At 45.7% G+C, this 16,562-nt stretch overlaps 1 protein-coding gene across 1 annotated transcript in view; it reads left to right on the top strand.

Moving 5' to 3' along the window:
- Positions 1-16,562, top strand: part of LOC306942166 (uncharacterized protein) — a 129,017-nt gene that overhangs the window by 14,998 nt on the left and 97,457 nt on the right. Inside the window, exon 3 of the mRNA XM_079527915.1 lies at positions 2,910-3,077. Within this exon, the coding sequence (XP_079384041.1) occupies positions 2,910-3,022 (113 nt within the window). The 3' untranslated portion in view covers positions 3,023-3,077. The remainder of the gene's footprint in view (positions 1-2,909; positions 3,078-16,562) is intronic.

The following is a 16,562-nucleotide window of genomic DNA, read 5'->3' as shown; positions in this document are numbered from 1 at the left end:
TTTCACCCGGGCGGCCGGGCCCCTTCCACCCGCAAAAGAACACAATCTGTTTAGCCAGCTCCTTTTACAACTGAATCCAATTCATTTGAATAAGAAGTCTCTTATTGCAGGATATAAAACAAAATGTGTCAACAGTCTCATCAGTCTTTTTCTGCTGCATATTCCACATTTGGAATTCAACATCAACAATCTGAACTGCACACACATGGCTGCAGCATCTCAAAACGGACAGTATATAATTTGTATACATAAATAACAAACAGACAGACTGTTGATATTATATAATATTACATATTACTCCCCCCCCCCCCCCCCCCCACCCGCAAAAAAAGGAATCTACAACACAATCTGTTAAGTCAGCTTCTTTTAGAACTGAATCCAATTGTTTTGAATGCTAATATTAAGAAGAAGAGTCACCAATCAGCCAAAAAGGCTATAAAATAATAAAGCAGCAATCTCTCTCTACCTTTTTAAAGGAAATGTTTTCAAACGGCAGCCAGCAAAACAAAAACAAAAAAGTAATATGTGCTATTTTGTACGTACATTTTTAAGTAAATATTACTGTTTTGGCAGAGTAATAACTTACTTTACTCGTTACTGGGAAAAGTAATAATATTACAGTAATATGTAACTAGTAACTCGTTACTGCCGAACACTGTTCATAAGTGCTCAATGGTGTTCGACCTGGTGTACAACTTTTGTTACTAGGCCTATCTATATGTTTTTTTTGTATACAGATATGGTTCTTTCTTCACATGTGCGCCAGAAACATGCTAACAAATTTCATATGATCAAACACATGAACAACTGAGATTACATGGGATGGAATTCCGCGAATCCATATTCCGCATCCAAGACCTGCTGAATTTGTGTCCAAAGACCAAGGGCACATAAGCGATTGAGATAGATTGCCAGGAATGTGCAAACCAATCATTAGCCTGACTGCCAGCCTCGTCCTCTGGTCCAACATTTTTACACTACCAAGACACGACCAAAAAATGTCTTCCTTCATTCCCCATCCCTCCCGTTGCAAGTTAAAGCTGTTGCCTTGTCTTACGCCACAAACCCCAGCCTTCTTAGTGGCTTTGGCTGCGTACATTCTGGCACCGGCAGCACACTGGCGCTCAGTGTTCCGTTACTGCTACCTCCAATGATGAATGTCCTTGGCCTTTTGTGGAGTCACATCAATCCAGCCGGGGCATTTCCGCAACGTGTGCATATATCGTTTCCTACGTGTGTTGTAGTTGGCGAGGCAGGCAACAAGTTCTGCTTACCTCTGATTAGCACTCTTGACAAATTAGCACTCGTTTTGCTAAACAATATGTCTGCTTTGTTTCCAATCACAGGATAAGTGAAAGTGAACGTGCAGTGTACTGTATATACTTCCTGGTAATATGTTAGCCAGGATTGTTGCTGACTCGCCATAAAATCCTTACTGCGTGTGTGGCTCTGCAGGACGCTAGCTGTCTGTAAGAGGGTCGGTCTGTGTGTGTCGGCAGGACTTGATCTCGCAAACCACGTACTGGACAGAGCAGCGCTAAACTTCGTATACACACTGCCAGGCAGGAAGCCAGAGAAGTACCTCACATATATCTCTGCTGACGTCTGGAAGAAACCACCTAACTCCCAAATGTTCTTTCTTCAGAAAATGAAGAAAACCTTATATTTTTTTTAAAACAAAGCAATACTGCCTCAAACCTTAAGGGGTTTTGTCCAAAGAGCTTTTTAATACTTTCCATTCGTTCAATATTTTTTACACAGATGTAAAGGGTGTTCAATAGCACTGGGGCTCAGATTGGCAGATTGGGCTGCCAATATATGGTGATATTAGCATAAATATGGCATAGATAACCGTTTCCCAAACAGTGGATCATTCAGGACCCATTTGTTGTTTGCAGGTCAATTTTTATGGGTCGCGAGTAAATAGCCGATTTTATTCTTTTCATTTCCTAATCTTGACCCCCAAAACTCTACATGTTTGAATGGCACTATCCCCTCCAACGTCTGGCTTTTACTTGTGACGTCATTGGCAGCCAAGTCTATTTTAAGACTTTACAGTCTGTGTCCGTCTGTCTGTTTGAGTACGGAATGTGATGTATGATGATGTATGATAATAAGAGCGCCGCACACTTCACACGAGTTTGATTTTTGTAGCCCCTCCTATATACAGCTTTTGTCCATCAAATATGATGTAAATTTGTGGCAACACAAACATTAAATGCCATTGATGATGAAGGGAAAATGTACGTCATATGTAGACGAGCAAATCGGCTAAACAATCACATATACAGCTTTCGTCCCCACAAGTCTCATATTTGCCATTGGCAATGAAAGGAGAAATTAGGTCATATGTGCCTCAAATATGACGTAAATTTGTACAAACACGCATTACATACCATTGACAATGAAGGGAAATTTACATCATATGTAGACGAGCAAATCGGCTAACCAATCACATGAATGCAGTTGTTCATGAGATGATGTATATGACGATGTTGTATAATGATAAGAGCGCCCCTCTTTTCACACGGGGTGTGATTTGTATTTTCATTATAGCTTGGTTCCCATGCAGGCTTAACGTCTCACTTTACTTTTGGGTCTCTCTCTCCAAAACGTTTGTGAACCACTGGGAGATGACTGACGTCACAGGCTAGTGAAGATGAAGACCCAGATCCACACGGGAGGCTCGCCGTTCCCACGTGGATCCCTAGATCCACATGATTCTATTGTTTGTTGCTCCATCTCGTTCTCTGGTTTCTCTCTTTTTGTACAACACTCTTCGGTCTTCGCCAATCGTTTCATCTCTGCGCCCAATAAACGAGGAAACGGTCCTCTTTGATTGCTTAACTAACTGCTGCTTAACGTTCAGTAGATCTCTCTCTCACTCTGCTCTCCCGTATGGTTCTCAGGAGAAACTGCGCTGAGAGGCCAGTGCAGGAAGGAGGAGGTCTTCGGATCAGCTCTCTATACACACGTCCAAGAAAGCGAGGAGGCACATGCGGTACGTGCAGCTCAGTGCTGATGTCATGATACCTGATCGACTTCTGAAGGTGCCAGATTGTGTAATAGCCATCACGGTGAGTTACACGCCCCTTCACTACCCCCCCCTCTCGCTCTCTCTCTCTGGCCTGGGACAGCAGCTGGCTGTACTTTGTGCTTAAGCAACTGTGAATTAGAACACATGACATCACTGGCCTACTGGGGGCAGGGGAGGTGTCTTTGCACAAGCGCTGTGGGACACATATTCCGATTCTTAACACCCATGTTACTCCACGTAGGGTCTTGAAACAACACGGGTCATTTGGTGGTCATTGGCTCTTGTCTCGCTCCCTCCACTCCTGTTGGGACTGACAGACAACAGGAGTGGAGGGCCGGGGAGCGGGAGAGAATGGAGAAAATAAATGTAGTTATCATGCTGCGCTCTCCATTGTATTGATGACGGTCGAAAATACTGCTGTTGGTAATCCACTTGGACGACAAATTGTTTCACCTCACTGTCATATATGCGGTATATACATTATATGAATCACTTAGAAACTAGGGACGGGCATTTGCCATTTGCACCGTTTTTGGTAAAGGTTTAACCTTTGGACTTTCTGTCGACTCGGGTTATCAACAAAGTTCAAATACGGTAATAATTTCAACAGCAATTTAACCCCACAAACGACTGGTGGTAGAGTGGCTGATAGATATGATACAGTAGATACAGGTACTAGTACATATACTAGTATCTGTGTGAGAACCGAAAGCTCACCAGTTTAATCCTATGATTCTCTAGATATATTTACCTTCGGTGATCACTACGAATACCCTGGTTTTTGTTGTTTTTGAGTGGTGCAAACCACTCCAATAACCAGCTTTGTCTGTATCTATGTGTCTATGTATGTGTGTACCTGTACGTGGGGCCACGTACGTACAGGTGAGCATGGTTGCTATGGTTAGTGTGTGACGTCACTGCACCACTCAGTTCACACAGGTGTGATTATTTTTACCAACAATTTCCTAGACTAGAGACACCGCAGAGCTGGCTAATTGTGACCTTTGTTTCTTAGGGCATCGTCTTGGCGTGAATTAAGTTGAACCCTTATTGTGATATTACAACATTTCCTTCATCTTATTCCCACTCACTGTTACCTGCCAAAGGTTTGCAACGCTACGCCAGACATGCATGATATAGATGCATGATGATGGATGAATGACAGATGATGACTTGCGATAAATTGGCCAGTGATCTGCAAAGAGTCAATACGCTTCCCTGCGGTATGAAGTGGTTCCTTGGACAGGGGGGGGATTGGGGGGGGGGTGATGTCAGCTTTGGGCCAAGCCAGACCAAATAGGAGTCATGGGATGTGAGCCGTGGGACTCCATGTTTGGGAATGCTGCTCTGCGGAGTTCGCCACATTGCAGTGTGCGTAGCAAGCGCTGTTTTCTCAGCTGGTCCAATTGGAGGAGGAGGGAGGGAGGGAGGGAGGGAGGCAGCAATGGTTGCTTAAGACCCACATGTTCACCCTGTCCCTGAAATGCAGCTATTATTATAGGTGCATGGTCCTCTGTGACAGTGCATATCGTTGCTGACATGTCGGGCAGAAACATTGCATCTCGTGTTTTTATGGGTTTTCTTTATAAACGAATGGCCTATTTTCTACTTTGGCATAATATGACAACATCATGCAAAAGTGCGTGTGGATAGTTTTGAAAAATCCTTAAATAAATAAATAAATAAATAAATAACACGCCTGCACCACCAACACAATTTCAATTTTGAAAGTGTTGGACTGTAATGACATGCCCAGAATAGGGACTCTGGGTTGAAAGTAGTTCACGTCTGTCTGTGGGTTTTATAAATATTTAGTACCAGCGAGAGCTTGTGCTAACGAATGGATCCATTTGGCCACAGGTTATGTTTTCCATTTTCTTTGGACATACAAGGTTTCCCCCCCGAACAGGAACCATATCAACGCCTGGTTGAATCCAAGTTGGCCTCCCCGCACAATGTTGCCCTAACTCCTCCCCGCACAATGTTGCCCTAACTCCTCCCCGCACAATGTTGACCTAACTCCTCCCCCCCCGCACAATGTTGACCTAACTCCTCCCCACACAATGTTGACCTAACTCCTCCCCGCACAATGTTGAGTGTTGACCTAACTCCTCCCTGCACAATGTTGACCTAACTCCTCCCCGCACAATGTTGACCTAACTCCTCCCCGCACAATGTTGACCTAACTCCTCCCCGCACAATGTTGCCCTAACTCCTCCCCGCACAATGTTGACCTAACTCCTCCCCGCACAATGTTGACCTAACTCCTCCCCGCACAATGTTGAGTGTTGACCTAACTCCTCCCCGCACAATGTTGACCTAACTCCTCCCCGCACAATGTTGACCTAACTCCTCCCCACACAATGTTGACCTAACTCCTCCCCGCACAATGTTGAGTGTTGACCTAACTCCTCCCTGCACAATGTTGACCTAACTCCTCCCCGCACAATGTTGACCTAACTCCTCCCCGCACAATGTTGACCTAACTCCTCCCCGCACAATGTTGACCTAACTCCTCCCCGCACAATGTTGACCTAACTCCTCCCCGCACAATGTTGACCTAACTCCTCCCCGCACAATGTTGAGTGTTGACCTAACTCCTCCCCGCACAATGTTGACCTAACTCCTCCCCGCACAATGTTGACCTAACTCCTCCCCGCACAATGTTGACCTAACTCCTCCCCGCACAATGTTGACCTAACTCCTCCCCGCACAATGTTGCCCTAACTCCTCCCCGCACAATGTTGACCTAACTCCTCCCCACACAATGTTGACCTAACTCCTCCCCGCACAATGCTGACCTAACTCCTCCCCGCACAATGTTGACCTAACTCCTCCCCGCACAATGTTGACCTAACTCCTCCCCGCACAATGTTGACCTAACTCCTCCCCGCACAATGTTGACCTAACTCCTCCCCGCACAATGTTGACCTAACTCCTCCCCGCACAATGTTGACCTAACTCCTCCCCACACAATGTTGACCTAACTCCTCCCCGCACAATGTTGACCTAACTCCTCCCCGCACAATGTTGACCTAACTCCTCCCCCCCCGCACAATGTTGACCTAACTCCTCCCCGCACAATGTTGACCTAACTCCTCCCCGCACAATGTTGACCTAACTCCAGCACAATGGCAGAAGTCAAACTCTTATATTGTGCATGCTGGCTAGTCGGAACTGATTTGCTTTATAGTTTGTTCTGAGCTGGAAATTGCCAGATTTGTAAGTGCTTTGAGTGCTTTAATAGGAAAAGTTACTCACTGGATAGAAAAGTCTATAAAATTTGCAGCCCTTAAAAGACATGATGTTGAACTAATGATAGGTTAGGATTGGTGGTTAAACTCATGTTGAGATTAAAGGCTAGGCTGATAAACTGTTGGGCTTGGAGAATGTCCGGGTTTCTCTGTACCGTAAACCATGGGCCAGCCCCTGATGATGTGTGCGTGTTGTTCTAGTGCTTGTATCCTTGCGAGGACGAATAGAAAGTGCTTGAAAAGTACATTTTTGAGAGGGCGCAGAGGTTATTAGGGGGGGAGGGGGGAGGGGTAGGTGTTGACGGACGGGGTTAGAATTAAGATTGGGCTATAGGTTTGTATTTCATTAGAATTAAGAGTAGTTTGTTTAGCAAAAACCTACTGTGTGTGTGTGTGTGTGTGTGTGTGTGTGTGTGTGTGTGACTGTGTGTGTGTGTGTGTGTGTGTGTGTGTGTGTGTGTGTGTGTGTGTGTCCAAACTCTCATAAGCATACAGGTTTCATCCAGGTCTTTGAACTGTGCTAAGGATAATTGGTTGGTACATTCCAAGTGCTCTCTTGGACTGGCCTTTTCTGTGGCCCGGCTCAGATGCTCTACAGCCCATGTAATTCCCAATTTCCAACGTAAGAACAATAAACGCAACAAGTGGTCCGCTCCAGTGTGTACACAGTAACCTATCTCACAGAACACACGTTTCCTCTCACACTGGCAGGCCCCTATCCACATACATTTTTCTTGGGCAAAGTAAATCTTTCTGAACCAGAGAGAAAAAGAGGAGAGGGGGGGGGAAAGGAGGCAAAACAGAGTGTAGCTGTTGGCAGATACTTTTGGCAGCTCTGTGCATGAGCACGGTGATGCAGAGCAACTTGTGTTAGAGGGGGGGGGGGTTAGTATGTCTTATTTGTACTGGCACAGTGGAGAGAAGCGCTACCTTGGAGGTGGTGGGCTGCAGGCAGGGGCCGATATATCTTACCTCCTGGCAAAGTGGCCAGCGGGTGGTGGGTGTCCTCGTCCACGTGGGAGGAGATAGAGAGTGAACGTGGGAGGGGGGGGTGAGGGGGTACTGATGAAGGGGAAAAGGGGGGCCTACACTGCTCGGGAGTCAGCCAAAGTGCAGGCCTCCCTTAATGGGTTCTCCACTGCTATGTGATCCCAGTTCGGAGAATTGGAGCAGACACCCAGACTCCTGTCTCCCCCGCTCTGCCTGCCGCAACGGGGGGGGGGGGGGGGGGGGGGGGGGGTGGTGTCTGTGGGGGGGTGGGGGCGGCGGATGGAGGCATCTCTTATGGCTTCTGGTGTCTCCTGCTCAACAGGAGAGGTGACGGTGGAACCAAACCACAGCCACCTGTGTCATGTACACTTTGGAGGATATTGAGTCACGCGCCGCGTCGCACGTTCGCAGAGCTCCCTCTTCCTCTTGAGTCATCGAATCATAACTGTTCGCAGGCTTTATAAAGCGGCACCTCCGACAAAAGAAAACCCGCGTGCACTTGAAGTTAAGCTCCACCATATGTGTCATTCTCCCGATCGGGGAAGAGGACCTTTCGTGACATTGCTAAAATGTGACTCTACGGATCTACGCCATTCCCTGTCCTTTGCGGTCTCCAGGTTTTGTCATTAACCCTGTCCATGCCGAACCCGCAATTTCTCGGGTTTTAATCCTTCTACCCTCCTTTGCCAACCCGAGAAATATCATGTTTCCTTAACTAGTCCTTACCCGTTCGAATATATGAAAACAGATTCAGATTGAGATAAATGGCTATGTTTACAGCTTAATAACACTTTAATCCGACCTCGCGAGTGGAAAACCATTGTTTACATCTTGAGATGACACTGTGGACTGAGGCTCCCTGCACCACACAATTACTTCCGGTTCAAAGACTCAAAGAGCATGTGTTTGCCAGTTGTCTGGCAACAGCACCGAGTTTAGCCACCAGATGGCAACATGTAATCGGTTAAGCACATGACCCCTCCCCCCCAAAAAAAGAATACAAATAAAATAAAATTATACTGCCTCACAATGCAATACGTTGTGAGCTTGTAGATCAGCTATTTTCCCCAAAAGAGGGACAACAAAAATAAAGGGGTGACGCCCTGGGGGTCAATGAAGTAAGTACTGTAAGTTTCAAGTGATTAACTACTTTTCGCCTCCTGGACAAAGAGATGCCACAATGTTCACCGTACTTATGGAAATGGAAACATGGTCAAATTGTTTTGATCGTGAATTTCCCATCAACGGTTTCCACTCTTGGCCGCGTGGCCTTTCCGTGCCCGGTTGCGTGTCCAGTTTCCCTGCATCACCAGATACCTGACTTTATTTTCATAAACTATCCCTTTTCTATTTATTTGTAGTTCTCATCGTGGGACCACCACAGTAATGAGAGGAAAATCTATAATTCATCCCCGCTTTACACTACGGGTATTGTGACTCGCCATCGAGTCATTTATCTTCATCTAAAAACGGTCGGGGTCTGATATTGTTAAAGTGATTTTAGTGGGTAAGAGTTTGGGCAAGAAAGAAAATTCGCACGAACCCGTAATTGTATTTGAAGGCTCCACATGTGAGGGGGTCCACATGTAGTCTCTATGGTTCACAGAGAGAGAGAGGTATACTGCAGATGTGTTGACTCCTCCCCCTGCTGGCACCAACTGGCTGATTATGTAATCATCACCATGAGCTATAAACTCAAAGTCTTGTTCCACTTTTGAGCGTACCAACTCCTTTGGTTCTTTAATTACGCATATATCACACTGTAGGCATGAAGGCAAAAACGCACGGCTTATTTGTATAGTTCTTTCTTTAATTACGCCCAACGAATGCAGAGCTTTTCAGACAGTTTGTCAGAGCAGTGAAGTTTAGCATGCATGGTGGAGCAGACGTAGGTGGTGGGATGCACCCGCATGTCTTCTGCACAGCACACTCTTCTCTTATGTAATGCTACGATATGAGCTCACTTGGCAGTGGGACCAAAGTAATAATAACAGTGCGTGCGTGCGTGCGTGCGTGCGTGCGTGCGTGCGTGCGTGCGTGCGTGCGTGTGTGCATGCGTGTGTTGTCATCAGTGTCATTGCATGGCTTTACTCATTCTCCTTCAACTAAGAATTGTAAAGTAAAAAGTGTTATATGACCCAGCGAATTCATTCACAAGAATATGGTCTAACATCAAAGGCCTTTAGGGGACAATGGGCCCTATTTTCGCCAGTGCCTTAACCCTTATGCCTAAACTTCTTTGCCTTTTTTTAGGGGCGCTAGCCCCTCCTATACACAGGTTTAATGTACACAGGTTTAATGCACATGTACATGCACATGTACATGTGCATGATACAATTTTTCTACTCTTTGTTTGCTCTATTTTTGCACTCTATATTCTCTCCCTTTGTTTGCTGTGTTTTGCTATGTTTTCTGTTATATTATATATTTGCTGCTGCATTGTCAAAAATAAGTTTTACTCTTATGTACCTGTACACAAGATGTAACAACTAGAAAAAGTGCCCTTCTGGGCACAGGTCTCCACCAGGAGGATAGGACTGTGTGAGATGTTTGGCAAAATGTTTAGGAGTAATATAAACATGTTTGCCTTTGATGGCAATTGGATGATTTGAGGCATTTTGTTCCAAAAATGTGTTTTGCAAAAATCAACCTGTTGGTGGCGCTATAACGGGCCAATGTGAAAAGGGTGGGATATATTCCTCAGCCTAGTAAGAGAATGTGTGAAAGATTTCACGTAAATTGCATGCTGCGTTCCTGAATTGAGGCTTTTGTTCAAAACGGGGCAATCTTGCAAACTGTAAAAGCCAATTATAGCCAATTAGGATGGAATATGAAATATCGGACAGATCCGACTTGAGCACATGACCATAGAGATACTGTGTAACGATTTGTGAGATTTTTGGACAGAATCTGGAGGAGTAATATCAAAAGATGTGTTTTACAAAAGTCGGCCTCCTGGTGGCGCTATAAAAGGCAGATGCGGAAAATGCAGGTCAAAGGTTTGTCCTTGGCCTCTAGGGAGTGTGCATGCAACGTTTCACGCAGATCGGTGCAGTTTTAGGTAAAAAAGGTGAAAAGCTGCCTCATGGTGGCGCTATAACAGGCCGTTCTGGAAAATGCGGGGCAGAGGTTCATCGTTGGCATCCAGGGAGTGTGTGTGCAAAGTTTGGCATCGACCGGGTTAACGGTGCCGGAGATTAGCTGTTCACAGACGGACGGAAGGACGGACACACGGACGGAGTGCAAAACATACTCTCTCCCCATGCCTTCGGCCTGGTGGAGACAATAAAGCACAACCTTGAACCTTGGATGCATACACACGAGTTAACGTTTTAGGAGCATAGACCTTTTGTCTCACGCTGTGTGGATAATTACGTTACATCAGCGTCTTTATATCTGACAGTGGAAGTGATGCGTTTTGCCTTGGCAAGGTTTACAGCCACGTGACTAGATACAAATTATACTTTATATTTCATATGTTGTATATGTTTTGTCAAAATACTACATTATGCATAATTAGACAGAGGCACCTCTAATTGACAGTGTTTATGCCGGCTATTTAGCTTCAGTCTGTTTGGAGTACACACTATGGGGGGTTTATGAGTTGTATTTACTGTACTGTGATTTCTTGGTGTACCTTGTGTATATATACAGTATGTAGCCTTGTGTGTGTATAGAATCTGTGTGTATGTGAAATGTATGTATTGTTTGCTACAGCTTGACTGATGGCAATAGGCAACAGATGTGTTTTTTTTTGTCACATGGTTTTGTAATATACAGTATAGGACCTTTTGTTTATACCGTCTGAGGAAGTGCGTGTGTTTTGTCACTATTTTAATACAATCCTCTAAATGCAGTAGATGCTATGTGTGGATCTTTATACTGTAGTACATGGGACTATAGAGTCCGATGCTCCTTTTCTTCCCTCTACACCAAATCTTTAAAATCATCCTGTAGAAAAGAGTCATATATACTGCATTTATTTCCCCACAATGTATAATGCATCTATCACATTAATGAGAAGTTAACCATATAGCAGGTCATTTGGGCACAGCTCTATACAGAGAGAGAGAGAGAGAGAGTGTTGTTGATAAACCCTATTTCATAATACAATATACCACGAGAGAGAGAGAGAGCGAGAGAGAGGAACCTTCGGCCAAGTCCTCTAATGCCGGCAGGCTGAGTAAACGGTGTCTCCAGAACCCTGTGTTAGCTCCAGCGTTCTGCTAAGCGCCCTTCATCCCCATTGTGTTATTCTTTGTGATCCGCACCTCCTCTCCGGCTCAGGCCGTCTTCCGGGGCCTCTCGCTGTCCCCAGGCGGTGCCCTGCGCTTACTCGCAAGCCCCGTTCACTGTGTCGGAGCACACAGATACCCTGTACCTTAACCCATTTTGTGGCGGGAACCCATTTTGGTGTTAGCATTATGTTATGCTTTAGCTATTGAAAAATAGCAGATCTACAAGCTCATAGCGCGCCACTCGGTGGCGCGCTATGAGCTTGTAGATCTGCTATTTTTGAAAAATCGAAGAACGACATAGAAACATAGCTTTTTCAGAAAACTGTCAGGATGTAGAAGACATTTTTAGAATCTGATCTCAGGTCAAAATGGGTTAACCCCTGCAGCTGGCTGAGCTGCAGGGTCACTCACCAAATCACCATAGAGTTATAATATATATCTACAGCAGTGGTTCTCAAGCAGTGGTCCGGGGACCACCATTGGTCCTTGATGGGATTCCAGGTGGTCCACCAGTTAAATAACGGAGAGTTGGTAACCAAATGGACCCTTATTAGATTGTGAACTCTTGAGAGCATGACATTAAACCAAATTAACCCTTATAAGATCTTTAACACTTGAGGACGTACAGTAACATGAAACCGAATGGACCCTTATCGATCTTTAACTCTTGAGAGTGTAAAATGAAACCAAATCTCAAGAGTTAAATTATACACAATTGGAGAATGCAGAATAATTATATTTTGGTTAACGTTTGCCTGTTATCTCTCCTATGGTACCACATCAATACAGCATGAAATTGTGGACATTTCTTTTTTTGGACTTTCATCAAATGGTGGTCCGTGGCTCAAATGCCGAATAAATAATGGACCTTGGTATGAAAAGGGTTGAGATGTGAGAACCACTGATTTAGAGGACGGACTGCCCTCCCCCCAGCTATTCATTTCAATGAAAGTTGCTAAGTGGTGTTTGATTTGAAGCACCCTGAAGAACGCATTTTTCTTGATTTGGGCACATACTGCTGGCGGGATTCCAGCAGACTTGAGTCAGGCCACAAATGTATATGGACTAAAGGCTGATTGATTTACACTTATAGTTGCATGTGTTGCGTTGATCTGCAGCTTTGTACGTTTGTAGATCTGCTATTTTCAGTCAGTGTGACACCACCGTCTACTAACTAAGTCAGGACTAACCATCTGCAAGACATGAGAGAACAGTCGTGTCTGGTTGTGACTGCGTGTGTGTCGGAGGAGGCATGCGGTTGTCTGCACCTCCCCAGGCCAACGGCAGGGGGGCTGGCAGCGACACCGGAGAACCACAGCAGACATGATGGGGAATTGGCAATGGCTAAGTAAGAGTGGGAGAAAATGAAATGACCGAGAGACTCGTGAGCGTGCTTGACAGTTTGGGATATGATCTTAAATTCGTGCAGTGCTGGAGCTTCAAAGGGGTAATTTAAACTAAATTGTGTTTTCTGTATCCCGCCAAAATTTGGTCTTGCGTGAAAAGTTATCGCGTGTTTACTTTTGTTTCTCGTGAGAGTGAATCCCCCACACACGCTCTCACATACACACCCCCTATACACCCCCTATACACACACGCTCTCACATACACCATGGGTTCTCAACCCGTGGGTCGCGACCCCTCGGGGGGTCGCCAAATTATTTTAGGGGGTCCCCAAATTATTTTCAAAAAAATAAAAATATATATTTTCACGATTTTTCAAAAATAGCAGACCTACAAGCTCGTAGCGCGCCACTCGGTGGCGCGCTATGAGCTTGTAGATCTGCTATTTTTCAATAGCTAAATTATAACAATGCTTAAAACACCAAAAGGGGTTCCCGCCCAAAATGGTTTAAGGTTATTGTAGCAGTCAATTTATATTGGGGGTCGGGAGGGGGCGGGGCGGGGGTCCTGAGACATTGCCAAAGCATTTCCGGGGGTCCCCGGCCAAAAACGTTGAGAACCCCTGACATACACCACCCCCCCTATACACAAGAAGAACTAAACCATAAGATGAACACAATGTAAGCACATTGTGGTGCTATGTCATGATCCAGGAGAGACCGGGAGTATCGCATGTCACACGTTGCTAGCACGCCAAGCGTGTTCCAGAAACCTTTACAGAGAGGGGGAGTATTTTCAGAGCCTGGTCGTGCAGCTTCATGCAAAACGTTGTTCCCTCAGCAAGCGAGGCACTCTTGACATGGGCAATCACAGCCCACTACAAAAGGAGAATGTAAAAACAACTGTAAATGAATCCCTGCGAACACAAATAGCTTATTGCTAAATTGTTTTGGTCTGGCTTCAAGCGTGGCCAACAGGAGGGCTTGAAGTGGGATGGGGGCAGCGGCAGGGGGGCTTAAACCCTGATTTATACGTCGTTTATACGCCGGAAATAGCCGATCTGCAAGATCACAATGCGTTGCGTTCCGCAACGCGTGGTGAGCTTGTAGATCTGCTACGTTAGGCCTGGAACGGAGCATAAAGTCGGCATTAGAGTCGGTGTGTGTGGTGCAGCGGTTGGCTGCGGTCGGTGGGCCATTTTGTTTGACTGTATGTGATATCGTTGTGTTGGAGACACGAATCAGTGTTGCCAGATTTTGCGAGAGAAATAAGCAACCAGGTCTAGGAAAACAAACAGGAAGTGACTATATAGGCCTACTGTAGGCCACATGAGCACGTTAAACCTGTATACATTGACTAATCGAAAATAGACGATCTACAAGCTCACAACGCATCGTGAGCTTGTAGATATTTTCAAAAAAATCTTGAAATAAAATGTGGAATATTTGGAAGATTTTTGAAACAACATAAGTCTGGTACAGAGCTCCCTGGCACAAAACATTTTTAGATGGGACAAACATTTGGGGGTTCATGACGTGGGAAAACCATTGGTTTAAATAATAATTACAGTAAAACATTTTGGAAGCAAGCCCAAAAGCAACTACACTTTAGAAACAAGCCCCAAAAAAACCCCCACAAAGAACCTGCAACTACCAATATTTCCGACGAGCAACTTTACAGAAATAAGAGCCCAAAGTCGCTTATAATAAGTGGCCATGGCAACAGTACTGGACGCAATTACACCATGTTCCGTAGCAAAAGGAGAGAAAAAAAAAGAACGCATTGGCCCCGACTTCAAATATAGACACTATAAAGCTGGAGAAGCATAATTACTCCCCTTTCACCTACCATTGTTCATCAGCGTTCTCACTGACAAACAATTCTGCTTCACACAGCCCTGTGAAGGCAGGGAGATCAACTGGCAGAAAGATCAACTGGCTCCGCTGTATACAATGATGACATGTTGCCTTTTCATTCGTACCAGTGGTTATAAAACATTACGTGGATTCACATAGTGGATTCAGTGCACGCTTGGGGGCCCTTTGGCCACGGTTAACAGACCTCTGCCCTTTGGCCATGGTTAACAGACCGATGCCCTTTGGCCACGGTTAACAGACCACTGCCCTTTGGCCACGGTTAACAGACCTCTGCCCTTTGGCCACGGTTAACAGACCGCTGCCCTTTGGCCACGGTTAACAGACCTCTGCCCTTTGGCCACGGTTAACAGACCGCTGCCCTTTGGCCACGGTTAACAGACCTCTGCCCTTTGGCCACGGTTAACAGACCTCTGCCCTTTGGCCACGGTTAACAGACCGGTGCCCTTTGGCCACGGTTAACAGACCGATGCCCTTTGGCCACGGTTAACAGACCGATGCCCTTTGGCCACGGTTAACAGACCGATGCCCTTTGGCCACGGTTAATAGACCGATGCCCTTTGGCCACGGTTAACAGACCGCTGGCCTTTGGCCACGGTTAACAGACCGATGCCCTTTGGCCACGGTTAACAGACCGCTGACCTTTGGCCACGGTTAACAGACCGCTGGCCTTTGGCCACGGTTAACAGACCGATGCCCTTTGGCCACGGTTAACAGACCGCTGCCCTTTGGCCACGGTTAACAGACCGATGCCCTTTGGCCACGGTTAACAGACCGATGCCCTTTGGCCACGGTTAACAGACCGATGCCCTTTGGCCACGGTTAACAGACCGATGCCCTTTGGCCACGGTTAACAGACCACTGCCCTTTGGCCACGGTTAACAGACAGATGCCCTTTGGCCACGGTTAACAGACCGATGCCCTTTGGCCACGGTTAACAGACCGCTGCCCTTTGGCCACGGTTAACACTAGGATGTCTGAAAAAATGCACTACTAATATGACGGCTAACGGTCAGGCTGACCGGTGTTTTTCGTGCTATTTGATTGGCCATTGTCTCCCCCACTGTCTAATGATCTTCACACCTCTCCCTGCACCCGTTGACGGCTTGCCATTGTCTTCTAAATGTTACATTCCAACGAATTCATTGCTCAGACGAAATACGACATTAGTTATATATTGTCATTTTATATAGAGGGGGAAACATCGATGTAATTAATATATATTTGATTGATTGTGCCAAAAAAAAGGAAAGAGCTGTGCGTGCGTGCAAATCAGAAAAGTTTAGGCTACAGACAAAGGAGTTGGGAGTTTGGGATCGGCTAGCCTTCTATATAATGCTGCGCACATATTAGCCTATATATATTTAAAAAATACCCAGCATAATTTTTGGGAAGGCTAAGCCTGGCCTAGCCTTACATACCCGCCGCCTATGATCGATGTCATTTATATATATTTGATTTATTGTGCCAGCAGAAAGGTCCGTAGCAGCAGCACGGTTTATATATACACCATAGGATAGATCAAGTCATGTGACGCATCACCGCCACAAATAGTGCTACAGCGTTATCTAAAATGCACTTCCGCATACCTCACCGTCAGTTACTTGGATATTTTCTCCCTCTCCACGAGAGAGGGAGAGAGAGAGGGAGAGAGAAAAAAAGAGAGCCGTGATGCGTGGAAATCAGTTCCACTGGTCGCGTGCAGAAAAGTTTACAGACGAAGGACGGACAGAACTGTTCTTCTTACTGACAAAACATTTAGAAGTTCGGGACGTCTATCGGGTTGGACTGATTTCAAACACTGTCATTTTTATTTGGCATCGCG

The sequence above is a fragment of the Electrona antarctica genome, assembly GCF_951216825.1.
Source record: "Electrona antarctica genome assembly, chromosome: 18".
In the NCBI taxonomy this organism is placed as follows: domain Eukaryota; kingdom Metazoa; phylum Chordata; class Actinopteri; order Myctophiformes; family Myctophidae; genus Electrona; species Electrona antarctica.
Note: the sequence above shows the minus strand (reverse complement) of the source record. Positions and strands in the feature narration are given on the sequence as shown.